The 24,516-nt window shown below is 40.0% G+C and overlaps 1 protein-coding gene across 3 annotated transcripts in view; it reads left to right on the forward strand.

The window, feature by feature from the left end:
- LOC119373245 (ubiquitin-conjugating enzyme E2 variant 2) overlaps window positions 1-9,305 on the forward strand; it is a 34,147-nt gene extending 24,842 nt beyond the window's left edge. For all 3 annotated transcript variants that reach the window (XM_037643264.2, XM_037643271.2, XM_049419813.1), the window contains exon 4: window positions 3,846-9,305. In XM_037643264.2, coding sequence (XP_037499192.1) covers window positions 3,846-3,986 — 141 coding nt within the window. In that variant the 3' untranslated portion in view covers window positions 3,987-9,305. The remainder of the gene's footprint in view (window positions 1-3,845) is intronic.
- The last annotated feature ends 15,211 nt before the right edge of the window (window positions 9,306-24,516 follow it).

Here is a 24,516-nt window from a genome sequence, read left to right on the forward strand (position 1 = left end):
GAGAATCGGCTTTACCCATGCATCCAGTAGCAAACATAGAGAGTGCATAGTACACACAGCAAACCAAATAAAACAGGTATATAATTATGAACTTACAGAATATTGTACTCACCTCTAACTCCACATTGTAAACAGCGTCGTCCTTCACTTGCAAAATGCACTTCGCTCTGACGAGGATGGCGTCGTCTGCTATCACTTGCTCCACATCTGCTACATGTCTGGGCAGAAGCTGACCTTTCACCAAATTGCTGCCACGAAAAAATCTTCAATTGCGGTGATCTTCATGAAACGCGGACAGACGCGTGTACATCATAATCGTGCGTGACGTGAAACTCTCAAAAACTCGTGCGAAACGCGTGCAGCGTGCGAGCAAAGCAACACGTTTTCGAGGCAGCTTGAAGGGGGCAGTAGAGGGGTGAACAGTCGAGTAATGAGTTTTCTCCCCACATTCACCGGCAGCGCCCGGCACTACAGCGCCTCCCATGGCGTGGGTCTCCCCTATAGTCTGCTAATGTTACACAGTGAGCCACACTCACGCACAAAAATAAAGAGAGAGCGATTGCTTTTCATCACGTGCGCTCAAGGTCATTATGCACGCTGATGTAACTTCTTTCCCCCATGCCCCTCTTTCTTCTAACTTTACTTTTTACCTCCCTGCTTAGCATCCAGCGTGCTCATAGGGATCAGAGAAGAGAGAAAGCATGCGAAAAATCTCTTTAATTATGATCATTCTCGATGAATTTGAGAACCCCTTTAAGCATGCGCATCCTTCACTGTCTTTTTTTTTTTTTTTTTTCGGGTGGTACGTGCTTTTGCACGTAGCTTTTTAATTGTCTCATGACCATTCCCTTGGCAGTACTTAAGGGGGGACGTGGGTTCGAAGGCTACCCTTATCTATTTTTTAACCAAATTTGATAAAAGTTGGCATGCTTGCTTAGTTTGTTCTCCTGATTCTGAAAATGCAGTTATTTTTTCTGCAGCTTCATTAATTCATTATATAATTAGGAGAACAATCTCTATTGTTCTTCCTACAATAAAAAAATAACCACCACCCAAAAATTGACAAATGCAGTGATGCTACCACTGCTTCAGTCCAATGAGTTGCTAGGTGCGTGAGCGTGAACTGGAGTTCGTGCGCGGCATCCCCCACAGCAATGCCGATGTAGAAAGAGGCTTCAGCGAAAATCGCAAGTTACTGCAAGACAGGGCTCGGCTGACACTAAAGAGCATCAATGGCATTCGCCATGTTGTGTCCTATGGTAAGCGCTTTGACTCTGACCCCAGTAGTTACACTATTACACCTGAGATTCTCAGGGTGGTGAGAAATTCAAAGAAGAGGTACTCTGAACGCCTTGCCTTGGAGAAAGAACAGTCGGTTCAGCATCCACGTGAGGAGCCTGAAGCAGGCCCAAGCATCGAAGGTCAAGATCTTCAAAAGGAAGTGGAGACTGCTAAGAAGATGCTCACGAATGCTGAACTTCTGATTGCCCATGGTCTTAAAACAAAGGACTTTGCCGAAGTTGAAAGTGGAAATTCTCTTTTAGCTTCAGGGAAATCTCGATTTGAGATGGCCATTCAAAAAATGGCTGAAAGTAAAAAAAAAAAGCCTGCCCGCAAGTGACCTTTCTGCGCACTTCTGACCATTTTTTAAAAATTGCTATTCTAATATTTTTTGTGCTTGTGACAGTTTTCTTTTGGTCTTTTTTTTTACACTAGTTGGAGCGCCGAAAGAGAAGTTTTTTGGTAGTCATTTGGCATTTGTTTTTTTAATTATGTGTATTCACATTTAGTAGCCATGTGCGTGAATGGTACCCCTGATTGGTATACCAGTGTACTGAGTGTTGTACGTCGATGCTTTTGTAGTTGATCATTAGCCATGCTGCTATGCTGGAGTCAACTTATTTTGTGAAAAGCCTGTTTATTTGTTGTTGAGTCTCATGTTATTTTTCACTGCGGAAAAATTTGCTGTGATATTTAATGTGCTGTTTCTGTGATGTTTGGTGCACAAGTACGTAGAAACTCCTGTTATATTCATTTTGTCTTCAGTCATTTTTTTATTAATGTTGTGTTTCTATATCGTGTGCAGTGAGCTATTTCTGTGATATTTATGTACAAGCTCATCTGTGATAACTGACATGTTTCCTAGTCACTTGTAAAAAAGTGCTGTGACTCAGTGTTTGTTTATCGTCACTTTTTTGTTTAATAATTTCAATTAGGTTAGATGAAGAGGGTAATATTCATAATTCGGGGTCCTTTTAATTTTTTATTGTACTTGAAATTCATGCAGAACATTGCTTTTCTATTGGCTGTCTATTATGAATACAGTGCGTGTCTTTGAAATTACTTCTATTACCACCTGCTCCAAAAGCTAGTTTTGCTGCTCCAAAACGCAATTTTGCCTGCTCCAAAAGCTGCTCCAAAGTGGTCTAAGCCAGTAGCATCACTGCAAATGACATATGGATCAATAGAAGAAAGCACAAGGCACACAACAAAGGAAACACTTTTATGATTGGGTGATTATTTTTTATTTTACAGTACAATAAACTCCATAGTTCTGAATGTGGCCATGGAGTGGTCACACCTAAGACAAATTTTGAAAACTTAGAACAAAAAAAAAACTAAGATCTACTTGCTATGTTGTCTGCTCCAAACATCTAGCTGCATGCTGCAACATGAATTATTCTTCTATCTTTAATAGTTTCTGGTATATTGCAGGAAATGTCATGCTGGGTGTACAAAATTGGCATTTTGAGAAAATGAAGAAAACAAACAAATCGGACATTTCGTTGTGGAGCGGCACAAATGTGTGTGCACATGCACACTTGCAAAACATTACTTGTCTACAATTAGTAGACCCTCAAGGCAGCGAAATGCAAGCATGGCATCATTGAATATCGTTGTTTTAGCGTCAATACAGGCAAAAAAATCGGGTGTTCTACATATTTTGAAATTGATGTTACAGCTGAAATATTAACCTCAGAGACGGGAAACTTAGAAGATAAGGAGAGTAATAAATGCAGTTTCCAAAAATGCTATTTTCGAAAAATTGATTTTTTTATGACTTTCTTGGTCTAAGGACCCATGGGGAGGGGTTCCCCCCCTTAATAAAAAAGGTGCCTTGGCAGAAATAGGTATGACATATGAAGGCATGCTATGCTTGATATATTCATTGGTGTGCATTGTGACATATCTTCAGCTCTGGGTCTGAAAATGGGCTGTGCACTGTTCATTGCCAGAGTAACAATAAGTGCATTGAATTGGAATCAGAATTTTATGACAATGACAAAGTTACATAGGACTGCAGTGGGATGCCTTCTAGAAATTATAACAAAACGAACAAGGTGGTAGTTGTAAAATGCAGAACAATTAGCATAGTGAAATAAATTCTTAATAATACTGAATAAGGCAGACTAAAGGAAAATGCTAAATCAAATCAGTGTAGAGTAAGAAACTAATGTTCAAAAACTATTTCTGGTAATTTTGTGCCAGGTTGATTATAAAGAAAAGTATGGTAAAGTTTTAAAATTTTGTGCTGGAACCTTGATGAGGCATATCAGTGTGACATCATAGCTTTCAAAGCTGTTTTTTTGCATTTGGGCCTATTTGGTTCAGTAAATACTCTATGTTGAGTCATTGGCTCCTTTTGAACACAAACAAAATCCATGGCATTTCTAGAAGCTGGTGGGAACTTCAAGCCGACATTGCCATGCTTCTTTATCTTTTGCCTTTTCTGGCTGACCAAACCTTTTTTCATGGTAATAGTGGCATTTTTGGTATTTTAGAAGGACAGTTTAATAAAAAGCAGTGGGATCCTGTCTGTGTTAACTGGCTTTTTGCTCTTGCAGGTGGAGAAGCGCAGCCTGGGTGTGCTCAACCGCTGGCAGAGGAACTACTCCATCAAGACGGTGCTGCAGGAGTTGAGGCGTGCCATGACCCTCAAGGAGAACCAGAGGATGGCCCAGCCACCTGAAGGATCCACCTTTTAAGAGAATGGTGCTCTCCCCTTCTGTACCGGGCTGCTGCTGCCACCACTACCACCACCGCTCTTCTCTGTGTCTCCTTCTTTCCTTCCGTTTAATTTCCTTAAAACCGTAAACATGGCAGTCTTCTTTCCTTAATTTTTGTATAAGAAGCTGCTTTGTCTCATAAGCCTTATCCCTTTCTCCTCTTCTGCCGGTAGGGCGCACGCATACTGTTCTTAAGTGAGGAGATAACTACACCTGTGGCCGCTTCTAAAAATTTTGTCTGTTCTCTCCTTCCAAATATCAGCTCTTGGGTATATTACATGCAGAGTTTTCTTTTGTGTTGTGTAATTCTTTGCATGCATTGTACACATACGGCTATGAAGAACCATTTTCCTACTTTGGCTTTCAGCGCCAGTGGCACTGAAAATTTTTGTTTAATCTCACCTTTAAAGCGAAAATGACAAGCTTTGCCCTTTCCTCAATAAGCAGAACAGCCTTAGAACATTGGGACGTTAGAGGAGTGCGCTGCAGTGTTTGCAATAGAGACCAGTCCTGTCTTTAAACGTGCACACTGTGAAATATGCAGGAAAGTAAATAAAGAAAAAGCAGGCTATTTTAAAGTGGTAAACATCCTTCTATATACGTTTTGCACTGTTCCTTCCTTGGTTTGGGGCTGGCCATGAACTTGCCTTGTACCCATCGGCTTATGCCCTTCCTTCCCACGTGCGTGAAGTGTGTAGGAAATGGTAGCGGAACACAAAATGCTCATCTGGCAGGTCCACAAAATGTTGGATATCTTGACCTTGAGCTCTGCCGAATGAAACAATCTACATGTTTGATAAGGAAAGCCTTTTGACCAGTCTTTTGCTACATTGCTTTATTCTCTGCCCTAGTCTGGCAGGCTATTTCGTGCATGTGCAAGATGTGTGTTGTTCTGAACTGCTGATCTGCGCAAATGCACATTTTAAAAGAGTCGCAGTGCAGGTAGTGTCCACGTGGCGTGCCTTGAGTCGTGTGCCAGTTGTGGCCATAAGTGTGATGTTTGTCTGCAGCATTCACTACATGGTGAATTGGCTTCGGTTCGGATGAGCCTTTCATGCTGGCTTTGACACACATTGGAGACAAAGTAACTTTCCAGTGAATGATGTTCCATTGTACTTCCGACAGATAATTTATTTTCACTAAATGAGTTCTGCAGGAGTCCACGAGGTGGAGGTAGCTTAAAGGAAAATATTCCTGCCACCTGACTGTAGCAGAGTGCTACAAAAGGAACCATATTGACTTCATGAAAAGCGAACACTTCGTAAAAATCAACCTGGATTGGGAATCATGCTTGGGGCCACCACCGCATCAGAGCAGCTCCTTCACTTTTCAGATTCTGCAGAACTCATTTGGTTAATATATCACTTCATTCTTCCAATTGTCAATTGATCTGGCTTAGCACTACCATCTGCTGGCCTTCTGGTTAGCTCACTTGGCAGAGTGACTGCCCCACCCTGGTGGTGGCCCTGGGTTTGATTCCCAGAGCAGGATAACATTTTTTTTTTTTCAACTGTGAGATTTGCTTTTCAAGAAACTGAGCTGGTTTCAACTTGTAGCATTCTACTACAGTCAGGTGGAAGGTAATTTATTTTTGGGACTACTCCACATGGCACTAAGTAAACTTAATTTTAGTGCAATGTGACATATTATTCTCTCCTTTTACTTTTTATGCCTGCTATGGGTGTTGTAGATTTTGTGGGCTGCCTGAGATTTTGTTAATTTGTATAGGTGCAGTGCATACTGCATCAAGATATCTTTGTTATGTAGCTGCCAAGAAAACCTCGAATGAAAGCTAGTTATATTTTCTCTGGGTATTGCCTACAGTCATGTGTAAGTACAATAGGTGCATATGTAATGTACTTTTTTGTGTGTATTAAAGGGGCTCTGCAACACCTTTTCTTCAAAACTGGAAATGTTGTTAGTGTGATGCCTTTCAATAAATGTATTCCAAGAAAAATTTTTAAGTACCTAATAATTGGATACATTGAGCACGTTCTCTTCCCACTCCTCCTCAATGCACCCATAAATATGGCACTGATAAAAATGCCCGGCCCTTCCTACATTTTTTTCCATGGTGCACTAGTAGCCATTCCAGCTTGGTGTCTGACAGAAGTGCCAGGGAGTGACAGGAGTGTTGACATCATGGGCGGGAGTTGTCTATAACCATTAGTTTCACATTTTATAGAAAATTGGAGGAGTGAGCGTGCACGTGTGTACTCGGGAGCAACTCATGATAAGAACAATTGCCCAGTGGTTGGCGCCTGTGGTTTGTCGCATGTGTCTATGACATCATACGTTGAGCATAATAGACGATGACCTTGGAAACCACAGGAGTGAGTGAGAGATCTTTTATAAGAGATTGTGGGGGGCTCCCTGCTACATGCATTGGATGAATGACTTGCTTGTAATGGTAGCGTTGCCTACTGGCCACCCAAGTTTTCTTAGTCTGTGAAGTGTTTCAATGCCCCTTTAAGGTTAGGAGAGTAAGAAATGCCTGTGAAGTTTGTGTACTTTAAGGGAGTGACATAATAAAGTGTTTTTGATTGCTTCAAAGCTGTGTTGCTTTCAGGCTTAAAGATGTTTTTTAAAAACAAAGGCTGTTTCAGGCCCTTAATAACAAATAATCGGAACAATATACCTGTATATTCTTTTGTTTGTCATGCCCAGTTTTCACTTACTGGTTCTTGCTTTGGTTTCTATGTGAAACACTGTTTCAGATTGCATAGAGAACACTACATATATTTGCAGATTTTCTATTGTGATAAGGCTATGTACTATTTTAAAATTTTTATGGGAACTTGTGGATGAAGTGAAAAGAAGGCATTCACAGCCCCAAACATTACTTCACGCACGATATCGGTAGTTTTGGATGTCTGAATAAACTAAGCTCATACTAAGCTCATACAACTCTCATTCAGGGAACTTATTCTATTTCTTGCTGCTCTCGGGAATGCTGGTTCCTAAAATTTTATGAAGCACTTCATAGGATTCCATGTTTGTGTTCTATTTCTTTTAAATTGGATGTGTCTTTGAATATTAAGATTTGCGCTGGTGCAGGGTGGCTGTGGTGGGGTACGCTGTATTATATGTACCATTTTGTGCCTAGCTGTGATTTTCTGTTGCATGCAACTTGAATAGTGCCCCACCTGCTGTAAAGGGACTGACAACTGCTTTGAAGAACCCTCCCTCTTTTTTTTTTCTTAGGTTGTCGATGAAATCCTAATCTTCAACCTCTCAATTTTGTTTTGGTTAGATGCTGGTAGCACAATCCGCCTCTTACGGTGCCACGGTGCATGCGCCCTTCCCCTGTAGGGAAAGTCTCGAAACGCAGTGGTAGGTCCCGAACCTTGGCGGCGTTTGTTCTGGCTGGCCAGCTTGTACCGGATCACTCCGCAAAGCTCCACCCCCCTAGCAAAGTGGCAGAGGGCAGCACAGGAAATTGAAAAAGGCAGATCGCGGTGCCAGAAAAAAGATGCCAGAAAAAATGTGGACTTAACGAGTGGAAATTTTACAGCAATAATTTTAGTTCAATTAGTGCAGCCCTGCAATAGCTTGCTCACTAATGGTTAGACAGGCACAGGGTTCATATCCTTCTCAAATGGAAGAAGAGCTTTGTATGACCAGTAAAGGCACCCAAGTGTAAATGACCTCCTTGGGTTCCTTGAAACCTGGTGGAAAAACATTGCATATTGTTTCAACCAGCATTGTTCAGGGTGGTATGAAAATCTGAAAATAGCTGCACAGGGGTAGTATTTTCATCTTGAGGCTATGGCTGCAAGTTTCATTTCAGATTTTGCAGTAATTATAAATTCATCTAGCAACCTGTGTAATGCTGTACACGTAGTGTGTACATTGTTCAAAGCCTGAGCCTTAGAAGTTTCTTACAATGTGAAGCAGTTGTATCATTATTTTTGTGGTGGCGAGTCCTCTCAGCTTTGTGAGAGCCTGTTTAAAAAGGTAAGGTCCTTGGGCATTGTATAATATGCGGATAGTTTTTGTGTGACCGCAAGTGCTAAAAATGAAGTTGACCACTAACAGCACATGCACACACACAAAAGTGAGGCAGATAGAATCGGTGTGGCAATAGAGCTACAGCCAGTAAAAAGATTGGGTAATTTCAAGTTCTTAATAAAGTTTGTCATCCTTGAACTTGGGAGTCTTGCTTGGTAAATCTTTCCTGCTGAAATTTGATTGATGGACTGTTCGGTTTATGACTATCACAAAAAACAGTGCAAGAACAGTAGCCCGAAAAGACTGCAATCACCCTGTGCGGCCTTTATTTTACTATTTGAACATCTTGAGCATCCCAGCACTGTTTTGAAAGCTCACTGGACACCCATACCAAAATGTGAGTTTGTGGAAAATAGATCCAGTTGAAAGGACTACCTTTAAGGAAAGCTGAAGTATTGAAAATGATGCTACTGTAGTAGAGAGAGAGAGAAAAAAAAAAGTTTAATGAATGCAAAGAACTTGAACACAAACGCACACCAATTCACATGGTAGGTAAGCTGTGTGAGTGTGGTTTTTCACATCTTTGTCACATAATTTGCACAGATGTAAAAATTTCGATTGTGCCTGTTCCCAGTGTTAAGCATGACCTTTTGTGGCTGTATTGTCCTTTAACATTTTCTTCAGTTGTCGGTCCCTTTAAGTGGTGGTGTCTTGATGAAAGAGAAGCTAATGAAAACTAGAAAAATGCTTCTAAAATAAGGCTAATTGTGCCTACAAAAGCACACTCTACTCCTTGGTACTTGGAGTGTCCTCCTTTACCGTTAACAAAAGAAAACACTGCTATCGAAAATCTTCTTGAGAACTTTCACTGACCAGGTGCGTGAATTCCAATATCCTGCTTATGGTTTCCATTGCCAGCTGCTTGGGTTTAATTTGGAAACTGATATAAACACTTGCGTTTCTTACCTTGCCTCCTCCATGTCAACCCACAAATTTGGTTGAACATGGTAGTGCAAGCTCTTGTACACATATGTGCTTTGTCCTGCTGGGTTTGTGCAGTTGTCTTATACAGACACGAAATGTTCTTGTTTAAAAAAAACAGAATGGCATTGTGAAGCTGCATAACACGGCTACCTCTGCTCGCCCTACTGTCTGCTGTTAGCATAGAAAGTTCCGCTGCACATTGCCAGTATTATGCATCACCCTTGAAATGGTGAACAATGATTTGTTTGGCAAAGCTTTTCTTCAAAATGTGCTGGTACTTATGCAATCTGTGCTGTACAAAAATGCTCACAAGAGTGAATGACTTGTCATTTAGTTATGTAATAAAATCACTTCTCATTAAAATGAGATGTATTTGCTGGCAGTGCAACTTACAGTATTACATTTTAAACCTGTTGAGCAGGAGCTACATTAAAGAATCCCAGGTGGTCGAAATTTCCGGAGCCCTCCACTACGGCGTCTCTCATAATCATATCGTTGTTTTGGGACGTTAAACCCCAGATATTATTATTATTATTATTATTATTATTAGCAGGAGCTAGAAGCTGCTCAACATTTTGAACTATTTCTGTGTAATGCATACAGCTTCGATGACGCATAGCAACGTTTGTGTCCACTAATCTTGATTATACTAGTTCTTGTTTCTTTTAAGCACTAATAGCATTCTAAATCTCGCCTGTGGCACCTAAGTCTTTTCATTGAGCTGGAGAACTTGGAAGAGGCACTGCAAGTGAAAATGCATAATTGATCAATTAACAAATTTCATTGATATACATTTAAAGCTATTTATCACAGATATTGCAATATACAAAATAAAGCCAGTATTTGTAAGATGCTTCCACCAGTTCTGACACTTGCATTGTGATGCAGTAAAATATAGAGTTGCACCAACTTTCTCTGCAGAACATGTTTTGATTCATTGAAGCTGAAAAATTACTGAGACTCCAATGCGTTTTGTCATAAGATTTGGGAATGCAATTATCAGAATAGTGTCATCCTCAAAAATCAAAGTGAAAATGATATTCAGAGTTGCCAAACACAATTTGGAACTTGCGATATATATTGTAAGTTAATTAGTTTAGAAGTTAATTAGCAAAGCTTCTTTAATTAGCCAGATACTCATTAATTTCTTGTAGCAGTAATTCTTGCCTCAGTGAGTAATGTAACGGAGAAAGAACAAACAATGGTATGTGCCACAAGTGATTTTAAATATTCTGTTGAGGGCCGAATTGGAATGCTTATGGTTGATTTTCCTACTGCATATTTATAATAATAGTTGGCATTTAACATTTTAAAACCATGATATGATTATGAGGGACGCTGTAGTAGAGGGCTCCGGAAATTTCGACCGCCTGGTTTTCTTTAACATGCACCTAAATTCAAGTACACGGGCCTCAAGCATTTTCCCCTCCATCGAAAATACTGCACGTTTAACATCTTCAAGGTGATCTATCGAAAAAAGATTTTACCGTAATTTTTTTAGAGTGACCATAAAGCAGTATTACATGTGTTACCAAAAAAAAGTAACTAAATATGTTACTTGTTACGCTAACAAGAAAAGGAACATGTTACCACCCTATGTTACCTACAAAAAAGGTAACGTGTTACCGTTACCGAAAGTACAGCCTTTAAGGCAATGGCGCCACCAATGGCAAATTTTCACCTGGAATATCCCTATAATTGCCATGGCACATTTTAAAAAGTGTCTCATATAAATGACCGTGCTTCTTCTTCTTTTTTTTTCTTGCAGCATTAGAATGATTTCATGCACATGCAGAAAGGATACCTAGCCTTGGCTTACAGACAGCACTTTGGGATAGCTTTAGATTTCCTTTTTATAAATGCGTAACAGTTGATTTACACAGCCAGACAACAGGGTAAGCACCATTTATTAACAATATAGGCAATAGTTATACATACTGTAAAGTTGTACATTGGAGTTGAGGTAAAAATCAGGTATACAAAGAGGAGCTGCAATGGAATGAGAGAAACACAGGAATATTTGTGCTGGAAAACAAAGGTGTACTATCCATCAATTCAGAAAAAGTCTTTGCAGGTTATTGACTTAAATTTCAAGATGTTTGTAGCCCTTTCCCAAGTAACCACAGATAACCATGACACGGAATGCATATTTTTTAGGATCTGCTGGATTTCTGAATTCCAGGCAAGACCATTGGAAGTTGTGAGATAGTGATGGAAGTGTCAATTGGAAAGATGTCGAGTGGCAATGTCCTGTTTGATTTCTGTTTGATTTCACTATCTACTCATGTTCCAAAACTAATATTTGCACACATTTACCACAAAGCAAATGATACTCTCCAGATATATTAATGGTATTCCACAGTTAATAGGGTCTTTTAGCTTGTACGTATACTTCATTACGTTACATCACATCACATCACATCACTTTATTTCCTTAAAGACCCCTCAAGGGGGTATTACATAAGGGGTGGATTTACAGTACAGTCAGGTGAAATTCATTCGGAAAGAAAATTGGTTACATTGTCCAAGAAGGTTGATGAAATAGTAATGGCTGCAATGTTATGGGAAAGGCCATTCCAATCTGATGCTGGGAAAAATGAAGAGGAAAACGTGACCGGAAATGATCGGATTTAAACTACTCGCTGGATAGGCTTTATGTTTACGGCCCTATCTCGCAAATCCACCTTCGTTCGTGGCTACTCGCGATATCCGCTTCGCGGAGACTCCAGCCGCCGAGTCAAAGTCAAAATAAGCCGAAGTGCGAGCGCCACTTACGATCACCTTGTTTCAGCCGGATAACCGAGGCTACAGCAATCTAGGATACCGAATCCGTAAACGTGAGAGGCCTAAAGCCCCTGACAGGCTGGGTAAGTGGCGACATCTAGCGGGGCCAAGGTGAACCAGGCAAGCACAAAAGTGTTATTGCAGAAACATTGGGCATTCTACTTCCAATGTAAATGCCTTGTAGCGGCATAATTATGAATGAGTTGCCTTTTTAATAATTTTTTCCCTCAAAGACACTAAGCGAAAACAAATGTGTCCATGACTGTGGTTGCACGAAGCTTCACTAGATGTCGACACCATCATCCGGTAAACCGGTATTGCTACACCCCTTTGCGTATACTGGGATACTACACACGCTGAAAACCTCTGTTGTGATTTTGCTGCAGCGTAATTCAATACTGTCTAAATTAAATGTAGTTTAAATGCAGTTACCATCGCCATTTAGTGGTTTGCGCAAATGTAAAGGTGTACGTTTACGTACGTACGTAAGTGGTTACGTATGGCGAGCTAAAACTTTTCTGAAACATGCGTGGTAACATGGTAAATGCAACCCGGTATTCCGGTAACACGGTAACGTTAAAAAGTATATGTACAAGCTAAAAGTCCCTAATCTCTGCATTTTCATGTACATACAACCTATGTCAAAAATTAATGCTCCCGCAATGTGTTACAAGCAGGCTCCTAGCTGTCTGATAGGCTCCCAAGTGCAACTCTTTGGTAGTGCGTAACATCCTGAGTGCATAGCAGCATTTCAAAATGAGAACAAGTTTCAGAGTTCTGCAGAATTGGCAATTTGACAGGATCACTACATGTTTCGAGGCCAACTGTCTCATGTGCAGAACGCTCCAGAGGTTGTAGTAATGACTCATCATATTTTTTATAGGAGGATTCAGCATTATGCCCATTCCAATGCTCTTTTATGTAGAAGTATATAGTGGCTTTTATGCTTTGACAAAGTTTGCATAATTTGTATCTGTAACGTTTCCTTGGCAAACATTTTTTCAGACTTTTATAAAAGATCCCTACAAAGATCACGCTTTTCCTGGGCCCGTGTCAACTGTACAGTGCTCATGGAATAATATCCGACATTAAAAATTTAAGTATAATAACTGGTACACGCAATTGCTCAAGTTAACCACGTCATGTCGCAAGAAGTCTGATCCGTAAATGTAATGTTGGCTCTGATGTGTCATTTCATCATCATTATCAGCCTATTTTATGTCCACTGTAGGACGAAGACCTCTACCAATAATCTCTAATTTAGCCTATCTTGTGTGAACTGTTTCCATTCTATTCCTGTGAGCTCCTTAATTTTGTCATTCCATCTAACCTGCTGCCATCCTCAGCTGTGTTTTCCATCCTTTGGTAACCATTCCACTGCTCTAACTGCCCACTGGTTGTCTGTCCTATACATTACGTGACTGGCTCTGGCCCATTTCTTTCACTTAATGTCAACTAGAATATCAGGTACCCCTGCTTTCTAGAGCTGTGCGAATAGCAAAATTTTGGGTGCGAAGCGAATTCGAATAATAAAGATTGAGTGCGAATCGAATCGAATAATTTCGAATAATTTTCGAATATTTCTCAAACATTTTTCGAATAATTCGAAGTGAAATTACAGAAAAAGTTGCAGAGAATCCCTAAGTATGTTCTTGTGAGATAGCAACATGAAAGTGTTTCTTTTCGCTAGGTTGATAAGCGCTGGTGGGGTCATATTTCATAGTTGTATTTCTTATCAAGAATGACACAATGTAGAGGCCGAATGGTATTTATGTACATGATTTGGTGCAACCAAAGTGTTGCCGACAACACTTTACACGTGATAGGCAGAGATGCCATTTCCTCAGCCTCTCCTTCTTTTTCAACTTCTGTGGAAGGCCAACTGATGTGGCAGACAAGGGTGTGCTCCCTTCAAGTCCGGAGTTCCAAATCTGCCTCGTAGACGTCGATATGTAAGAACATCTGAAATTTTGGATGCTAAAAAGCTTCGGCGTCCGATTTTTCGGACATCCTGCCCAAATTTCAGGTCCAAAACAGCATTAATTGAGCCCCCAACTCTGCCACATCTTTCATCTCCATATTGGAACCAGCGTTTTCTTGAGTTAATACATTTGCGACCGTAGCGGAGCTTGAAAGGCAGCTTTGCCGGAATACCGGGGTGTGATGAGGTGAAGCATATTGAAAATCTAGGGACCACTTTCAAACGGACGTTGACTGTCTCTTGGCTAAGTTCGACCGTAACGGATCTTGAAAGGCAGCTTTGCCGCAATACGAGGGTGTGAGGAGGTGAAGCATAGTGAAAATCTAGGGACCACTTTCAATCAGACGTTGACTCTCTCTTGCCCAAGTTCGACCGTAACGGAGCTTGAAAGGCAGCTTTGCCGCAATACGGGGGTGTAATGAGGTGAAGCATATTGAAAATCTAGGGACCACTTCCAATCGGACTGTCTCTTCGCTAAGTTCGACCGAAACGGAGCTTGAAAGGCAGCTTTGCCGCAATACGAGAGTGTAATGAGGTGAAGCATATTTAAAATCTGAAGGGGTCACTTTCAATCCGACGTTGACTGCATTTGTCTTTGGGAAGTTCGAATAGTTCGAATAGTAAAATTTCAGTGCGAATCGAATCGAATAGCAAACACTATTCGAAAAATATTCGAAATTTCGAATATTCGCACACCCCTACTGCTTTCATATACATTTCGCTTTAGGGACAGCGGCAGATTGCCTGTCATTATTTGGGAGTGCCTGCTGTATGCACTCCAGACCATCCTTATTCTTCGGTGAATTTGCTTTTCATGAGTATTCTTGTATAGACTCCAATGGTTGGCCACCAATCATGAACTCTTTCTCTTTTGAAAGTGTACGAGCCAATATTACGCCAATGTGACATAAATCGATGTGGTGTAAACAAAAGTATATGCATTACTTAGCCTTAAATTGACGTGTCATTTCGTGAGCATTGTACATGCCACAACATGGATGGAATACATCTTCAGGAAGGATGGAGTGACGCTGCCACGGCACAAAGTATGCTTAGAACAATCACAAATCTGTCTAAAATATCAGTGCTGTTCATATATCCAGCTGAAGTCCAATGCAAATATTCAGTGATGTATAACCTCATGCATCCAGTCTTGACACTGAATGTTTGGACTTTAATCAGGCCATGAATACCAATGGTTACTTGGGTGTGAAGACTCCAGATTCCCTGTACAAAAAGTTCAAGCAAGACAAACATTTTCTATCTACTAGATGAAACAAAGTCTGGTTAACCAAGCTGTAAATAAATTGCTATTCAACGCACTGTTGATAACATCATCTTTTTCATACATGACTTACAGGTAGTAAGCTGCTAGACAAAATATTTTTGGCAGACATGTTTTGAGTGATTTATGAACATGCTCAAGTGAAAAATGCCTGTAAGCCATTATACTACTGTAAATGGAGAGATAATTATAAGAATTTTTGTAGGAACTAGTGATGAGAACCAGAATTCTATCTATTATTGTTTGAACAGCTTGTAAATCATAGCATCCATTTTTCTTCTGGTACACTTTGCAAGAGCTTAAACTTCTTGAAATGCTAATACATGCCAAACAGGACTGCCTTTTAAAGCCCTGCACACTGGGCTGCATCATAGTGGCAGCTTATTTCTATGAGGTCCAATCATGTAAAAATGCATTGCAGTTGCAACAATTTTATTCTGTGAGTTACTGTAGCATCGGGTTCTAATTTACGGCAGTCACCTAGTACATTCTTTGCGATCAGAGACCAAATGCTTAGTGTGTTCCCATGAATGCATTATGCAACCAAAAAGTTGTGTCCACTTGAAGTAATCACTGTTACTTAATAGAGCTTTCAAACTAAATATTGTATACGACCTCAGAACAAACTGTTAATTAGAAATTGGCAATGAAGCAGTATTATTAGATCATTATTAACTAGCTACTGTTTATTAAGTAAATAAACAAATTGAAGTGAAGTTTTTAGTAAAAAGATATTCAGCCAACAAGTGCAATAATTTGTCATACCAGCCTGGTTACAGCCTCTCATTCAACTGAGATGAAAGCTACACAACCTTAATAGAATGATGTTCCCCACGTCATAAGTAAGCCAACAGCACTTGGTTAGCATCTTCAGTACTGTCAGAGCTGAACGACTGCATAGAACTACAGCCATAACTAGCAGTCCGCAGCATCGGGCATTTTAACACGTCGCTGCAAGACACAATGTTTTCAACATAAAGAAGTTTCAAAAGTATCGAAAGGTGGGCTAGTTGGTAATTCATACTTCTTCGGCTTACTGGGAACGCGGTACACACAACAGACGCTCGTGTTCTGTGGTTCTTCCTTCGTCTGTTGTGTGTACCGCGCTCCCAGTAAGCCGAAGAAGTATAAAAAAGTTTCTCTTATAAAGCCAAGAGCAAGAAGATGTTTACAAAGAAGAAAGCGATCAAACAAAAATCTGTCATTACCAACTATACCAACGCCTCCTCTAGAAAGATGCCTGCCGTGTGAGCCAAAAACATCCTGCCCTTCCCTTTCCCTCCTTCCACGTTTATAATGGAGGCGGTAGCTGGCGATCCTTGTGGTGGCCGCTTACAACACGCAATTGCGCACGCGCACATTACCACCCCCGACGTCACACCACGCCAGCCTCATTGAAAACAACAGGGTAGTATGTGGCGCCATCTCTCGACAAGTGACCACAACTCAAGGCAGGATGGCTACAATGGGATAGCTAGCGACGCCACAGGCATCTTTCTAGAGGAGGCGTTGATTATACATTTACCGAAGTTTTCAAAAAACTAAGTTCAGCAATCATTATACATTGTTGTATCCTGTTTTATATGGATTCAGCAATAAAAAGATGCAAAATAAGTTTTTGAAGCAGCATTCAACCACAAATACCATGCCTTCATTCTGTGAGTTACTGTAGCATTGGGTTCTAATGTTTCTAACCTTTCATGTTAGATAGCCACTGAGAAATTAAAAAAAATAATTATGCTGAACAAATGCAATGTTAAAATCCATGCAACAGTGACCCCCCCCCCCCCAATTGAGAACAAAAAGCTGAGCAAGTTGGCAGAAATTCATGGTTTACAAAGGCTGGTGTATAATATATAAACATGTTCATGGTGCCCTTGTTGCTTCTCATGTATTCGTTTTGCACGACCGTCTACTAAAAAATCATGATCCCTCTAAGCTTAATATTACAAAGCATTGAGATCACCATCCAGGATCTTTTTTTCTTCCAGTAGTTGCAGAAGCTACATCCCTCTCAAGAATTTTGCAGGACTTTTGATCTGCCTTCTGACTAAACCATCAATGCAGTATTGCTTATATACTGAATATCTTGGTGATAGCTTTTTTTAAATTATTAAAACTTTTAACTGGACAACTTCAGCGCATCACAAGTGACTGCCACTTTCTTACTTACAATGACCTCACATTATCATCCTCATCATGGTTATTTTCTCACTTTGTGAATAGATTGTGATGAACAGCAGTCGTCGAGGGCGTTTCATCTCACAACACGAATGGCAGTGGCTGTTCTATCAGTGCTTTCATTCAATAAAATTTGTTATACTACATGGCAGCAAGCGATTCTTGATGCAGGGGTTACCCTTTTTGCTAATAAAAAAAAAGGAGCCACAATGATACCGTTTTCATTTTAAAAAATTAGCCCTTAATGAGTTACTGACATAATTTCATTTCACTTTTTTTTTTGCATTAAATGATGGTTGTAGGTTGTAGAGAAAACATTAAATGAAGGTTGTAGAGAAAATAGTGGAAAGCCTCAGATTGCCCTAAACAATTCATAACAGCTTTATATAAGCCAGTTTTGGCTTCTTTTCCCAGGGATTATTCTGAGGAGGTGTACGCATTATTGTGCATATACCTCCTATCGTGGGCCACGCAATGAATAGCAGCATACTAGACTACCAAGCAAGCTGGTGCGATTGCAAATGTTGCGATGTCCTGCTCCCATGTGACAAACTGAGTTTAGACATTATGGCACGGTCACCTTCTGGAGAATGAAACTCAAACTGGTTCGTAGCAAAGCTGTTATCCGGGCATTCTGAGGATTGCCGGCAATTTTTCTGGAGTTTAGAGGTCCAGAACGTTCACTCAGTGCAATAAGCTAAACGTAATAAGTGTTATCTCAGTATTCCTTTAAAAATGGAGTACTGAATACCAAACGATAACTTTCTCAAGCCAAAATTTCCATCAGTGGTGGATGTCAGAAGTTGTGCACAACCTAACTGCCAGCAAGCTTTTTAACACAATTGTACTCTGTTCATTTATAGCTTCAGCCCATCTCTTCCAAGTGCAAAAATGAAGCTATTCAATGCTCAAGGCATGTTCACCTAGTAGGAGTCACAAGACCAGCACCAGTATCAAGAAATTCATCTTAACAGTTAAACTGCTACCATATATTATATACTTTTTATATATACCAATATGTCATACAAGCCTTCTGTAAGCGCTGTGGTACCAAGCTCCTAGAAAAAAAAAAAAAAACTAGGGAAATGTGAATATCGAACTTTCAACTTCAAAGCAAATTTGAATAATGAAAACAAAGTTCAGATTGAATTGAATATTTTTCTAACGTTTTGAAATACGTACAGTACAACTACTGAGTTTTGCAAAAATATTTTTTTTTCACCAACCAAAACGAAAAAGTAAGTTTGTCGCACAGCAAATAATTTTCAAGAAATTTATACATTGTACGACACTGTTGCTTTACTGTACCACATAACAGTTATTTAATGTTGTCACAAAGGATGGATAGCTGCTTTGTATGTTCAGGAAGCAGTAACACCATTGCGCGTGTCACCATTCTTTCGGACAGTGAAAACAGCCACTCACTAGGCAAATTTGTGCTGATATGCTAATCTTGTTGTCATAGTTTAATCCTAAGCATTAGGGGTGTGCGAATATCAAATTTTTCGAATACGAATCGAATACGAATATCCACCTTCGAATATCGAATATCAAAGGAAAAATGCCTCCACAGTAACAATATTTATTTAACATGTAGCTATTTGAAAAAAACAAAAACATTAACAGCCTGACTGGCAACACAACATACACTGCTATCTCCAGAACACAATGTCCAGGCTAGCACAATGCACATCACAACACAAGCAAATATCACGGCACAATGAAAGTAATGACTACATGTTATCATGAAGAAATATGAGTTGCTCCACATGATCAGGCAGCAGGCGCTCCCTTCTAACAGAGACACCCCCCCCCCCCGCCACTGAAAAGGCATGCTCGCTTGGAACAGAAGTGGCTGGTATAGGGAGGTACATGGGGCAAAGCTTTGCTAGACTGGGGTATCTGAAGGTGCTTACAGTCCGCCACCAGTCACGTGGGTCACTGTCTTTCTTCAGAAGTGGTCCCGCATAGTGAACGAGTGGTAGTGCGGCACGTTACGGCCGCATAATATTGAAAAGGTACGGTTACATGATCACCAACAGCACTGCACGTCGGAGATGCACCAGCAATCATACGTATTGGGGCGCTCGTCGCAGGCAGATATCGTGCCTCCGTGCACTTACGATGCTTATCGCTCCTCTCGGCAACGTTTTTAGCTATACGAACGCAGCAGAAATGTGGAAGACGAGTTATTTTATGCATGATAATCGAATCGCATATTCGAATTTTTCGAATATTCGAAGTTATCGCATATTCGAAACTTTTCGAATGCACGATTTTCGAATCGAATACGAATATTTCAAATGTAATATTCGACGAATATTCGAAACTTTCGAATATTCGCACACCCCTACTAAGCATGCTTTCTCAATTCTGAGGAGTAGTGAAAACTGATCAGCACAATGTTCACTGCAGGTGCTTCATCGTAATATAACCCAGCGTAAAGCTGGATTTTGTTATTTTTTAGGCATTTCTTCTTAAATTTGTAATGGCTCGCGATTTGTTTAGGTGGTTTTGTTCAGTATAATTTCAGCACTCTATCGCAAAAATGTGCTTGGCCTCATACACAATGCCATGCTCTGGCCACGCTTCGATACTGACACAACATTTGCAAAAGTGCACTGGGGGGAGGGGGGGAGCAATGTGGAAAGTGAAACTAATTTGTATATTTGTGCATTAAAACTTTGTGAAATTTGGCACAGGTACATAATTATTCGCATCGATTTCAATACATGTTATGAAGTTTCGAGGTCTTTGAATATTTCAAATAGTAAAGGTGACTGGTGAATCGAATCAAATGTGGAACTATTCGAATCAAATATTCGCACACCCCTAAAAAAGAAACCCGTGTATTTCAATGATGGTTTTGAAGACCAATAGCTCGAAACTAGTGCTAGACTTGGAAAGGCTTTACTTCCATACGTGCAACATAGGTGGTAAAGTTAACAAGAGTAAAGTGCAAACTTAATCGTATTTACTCAAAATAAGTAGAAAATGAACATATGTTGGCTTATATATACTGAACTCACTGGGAAATAAAATACAATTTGAATATATGGTGACCTGTAGCTATTTATAAAAACAAGAAAATTTTGAACATGACGAACTTTTATTTATCACTAAGTTTGGCAGCTAAATCTCGCTAGTCAATGCTCCAAGCAGCATCCTCAAGTTACATCCTTTTTTATTCGCTCAGTTCTTCTTTTTCCTTTCTATATTTTGGTGTGTCTACTTACTACACATATACGTACATAATACATATACATATACAGGGTGCCCCAGGTAATTTTAGCCAGAGTTGAAAAAGATGTAGACATGGCCAAGTGCATGTTGCCGACTACTGCATGGCATAAGCCACACTACTTTTGCTGTTCAGCTTAATTGCTTAATTAAGCAAGATTACTTAACCAACTTGTAAAGCAATGAAGCTGGGCGAAAAATTGCAATTATAAAGTTGTAGATCGGTTTGCAAAATGTCCAATTAGACAGTTTCTAACTTTGTATCTATGAAGTATTAGTGCTTTTCTGCTTACAGCAGATGCCTGTTAAATGCAATAAAATACTACGCAACATGCCTGCTTCTGCACCATGATTGCACTGCAATCATTGTGTGTTCTGCGTGCAAATGACCATAGCAATTGGCCAGGTGTGCTGCCGCTTAAAAGGCAACAGGGCGACAAAGGTAGTGGCTGTGCGATGATGCACCTGTTGCTTGCGGCAGCACACAAGCGATAGCCGTGGCATCATCTTATCGCTGTTATGAACTGCCATGAGGGAAGCAAATAATACGTGAAACGTTAGGGAGCACTGCAATCATGGCGCACAAGTATGCATGTCCTATGGTGTTTTTTTGTACTTCGTGGGCATCTGCAGTAAGCAGAAAAACGCTAATACTTAATAGATACAAAGTTAGAAACTGTCTAATCGGACATTTTGTAAACTGATCTACAACTTCCTAATCGGAATTTTTTGCCCAGCTTCGTTGCTTTAAAAGTTGGTTAATTAATCTTTCCTAATTAACTAATTAGGAAAGAATATGAGAAATAATGCAACTTATTCGATGCAATAGTCAGCAACATGCATTTGGTTGCGTCGTCATAGAGTGCGTTGGCATATTTTAAAACTCTGGCTAACGTTAGCTAGGGCAACCCATATAACATAGCCGGTCCTGGTGGTGCTTGAAGAACAATGGGCATGATGTGGGAACTCCACAATCTCGGTACTTTTGCTAGCTCTGTCCATGAACATAGGTTAAGATCCTTTGTTCATCGACACACATAAACAGCTCATTTTAGATTTAAAAGAAAGGCGAACCTATATTTGAGCAAATACATCAAATCAAGAGGTTACGGGCAGTTATTTGTGCATTAAAACTTTAAAACTCAAATATAGGTGAACCTATATTTGAGCAAATACATCAAATCAAGAGGTTACGGGCAGTTATTTGTTATTTCTGATGTCCACCACTGCTGTGAATTTTCATTAGTGAAAATTACCACTTTGTCTCAATTTCTCTAGTTTATTAATTAGTCACTGCTGAAGTATCGGCTATGGCCTTATGCTATTGCCCATTACATGCTACTGTAAAGCCACACAAAGTTAAGGACTCGCATACATCCTGCAATTCATGTTAAAATATTTTGCTTTCCTTGCGTAGCTAATATGTGCAAGAACATGGCACTTTAAAATATTGTTAAAAATATATGCTACTTTTATAAATGAATAAATGCATGATATATAGTGGACCAGCTTAGCTTCTAAAAATACTTTTATTGTTGGCCTTAGTCCTGTTCTGTTTTGGAATCAGCTGTTCACTATCTGCCTCCATTAATATAGGGTAAAAATCACTTGTAAAAGATTATGTTTGGAAGTATCAGCGCAATGAAAAACACAGAAACTTTAATTAAAAATACAGTCTCTGCTAGTCTCATACAAAAGCACAGCCTGGATTTAGATGCTTTCAACAGGATAACAAGTGCAGTATTGAAACTGAAGGCAATGCTTTTTTGGCACTGGGTAATGCTATAGTTTAGACTTTTAATTGTAAAACTCTTATAGCTCCTATTAAACTAGATACTCTATAAAGTTTTCTGCAGTGCTCTTATGACATGCTTGAGGCTCATCTATTATGCTGAAGCTAAGCGCTAAGAAGAAAAAGCGTACTTCATTGGTGTACAGTTTCCAAGAGTAGGAAAGCTACGGCAATGATTGCAGTGACTTGAGCATGTTTTTCCCATTTGATTGAAATGTAGGATATATGACAAAAATATGAAGGTAGGACATTTTAAAATTTTACATGAGTAAGTAGGTTATAATATTCCTCTAAAAAGTGCAGTGACTCATGAATGTATGCACATATAATTATAACTCGTACAGTGAAGCCCGTGCGAACACTGTTCTGCAGGTACAGGCATAATTCATAAATTCAGAAAACAGATACCGAAAAAAATTCGAACGCATGGGATAATATGTGCTGTGTAAACAAACATAGTTAGTCTGCTTACAGGAATTTGTGACAGTCAAATATAACACATCAGTAATATAAAAACAAGACAGAGTGGACAGACAGTGGCTTCCAAGCTGTGTACGGTCTGGTATAGTTGTCTCCTGCGGTTGAACAACTCAAAATAGTACACTTTGAGAGCATACGATTGCTATGTAGTAGGAGGTTAAAGGGGCCCTGCAACACTTTTTCAGCATGGTCAGAAAACGCTGCGGATCGGTAGTCGAGGCTCCTGAGAACACGCGAGCCAAACATTATAGTGCAGCACGTGGCCTGGAATTTACAATTATTTCTCAAAGTGAGCTAGAAATTGTTCCCTCTTCTCTCGACAAATGATGCCACATACCCAAATGACCGCGCAATATACCCAAGTTCACGGCCATTGGCTGATTTCAGCATCGCTAGCAGCATAGTTGCCGCGACTGCCACGGGAAGCCGCCGCATGCACGCTCGCGATCACACTGAAAGTAAGCTGCGCGTTCGAAGAAAAAAAATAAATAAAATGTGCTCAAGCCCATGACACGTGTATGACATATCTTCTTTCCCCCATGCCATTTCTCCCTGCTTAGCTTCCAATGCGCTCGTAGGGACGAGAGAAGAGAGAAAGCAATCACAGCGTGCGACAAATCTCTGTAACTCCACTCGTACTCAACGGATTCTAAAATTTTTTGCGGCAGTCGATTTGTGAGGCAATGAACTCCTTTAATCAAGCCATTCGATGGTTACGTTAAGAAGTGTTGTAGGGTCCCTTTAAAAAGAGAGAGAGGAAGAGAAAGAAGAAAGAATTCCACAGGGCAAACAGGAGCACTATTAGGTGTTCTTGGGAAGACTTACACCAGCACAAGAAATCCTGCTGTGACTAGTGCACCTTTGGAGGCACACTTGTTAAACACTTAAATGTGATCCTGTTGTCACAGTGAAACTCACAGTAACCTGCAACAGCCGTGTTTGTGAAAACAATGCATGCTTGAGCATCTGCACAACAGCAGCTTTTCGCTGCTTTTGTGAGACCAGAGCTGAAACTGGAGCACAATCACTCCTGACCAGGCTTATGAACAAGTTGCAGGGATGCAAGAAATTGTACATATGCATACATAAGAATGTTGGTGACTATTCAATACTGTTGTCCATACATTATGCGTGGTCATAGTTGACGGCTAGCTATCATCTATGCCTGCACATTCAAGTGGCTTCAACACAGCATTGTGCCTTAATAAAGTGGCACACTTGTCTCAAGAAAATTGCACCAAATCATAAAGGTAGCATCAAATGTATCTGAATACAATCGAACATGCTAACTAGTTGCCTGCAGTAAACAGAACACAGCTACCACCTTAGTTTTTTTTTTAATTCGCGCACACTTTTGCAGAATCACCACTGCAGAAAACCCTTTTTTTTCCAGTTTTCAGATAAATTATTCAAAACATGGACATGCCTTGCACAGAAAATCACAATGTGCAGTTAGAGAACATACACAACTGTTCTAATTACACTAATGATCAATGCGTTTAGGCACAAAATGCAGTTGTGCAACTGAAGCCGGTTAGATATCAGGGCATAACCATTTAGCAGGAATCCCGAGGACAACATCAGTTCAGATATATCCAGCCCATAGTATATGAGCATTACATGTAGCTTTGTGTCGCACCGCATAACAAGCACCTTGTAAGCAAATAACTGGAACATAACCAAAAGCATGCTTTCCTACAATATTCTTAATGCATACCTCAACAGCTGTAATAGTTTCAAGGTTCACAGAAAGCTGACAACCTTTAAGTGCTGGCTGGCTCATGTCCTGTAGGTGCAACGTGTTTGCTAATGTAAATAAACAGAAAGTTAT

The sequence above is a fragment of the Rhipicephalus sanguineus genome, chromosome 1 (assembly GCF_013339695.2).
Source record: "Rhipicephalus sanguineus isolate Rsan-2018 chromosome 1, BIME_Rsan_1.4, whole genome shotgun sequence".
NCBI classification, from domain to species: domain Eukaryota; kingdom Metazoa; phylum Arthropoda; class Arachnida; order Ixodida; family Ixodidae; genus Rhipicephalus; species Rhipicephalus sanguineus.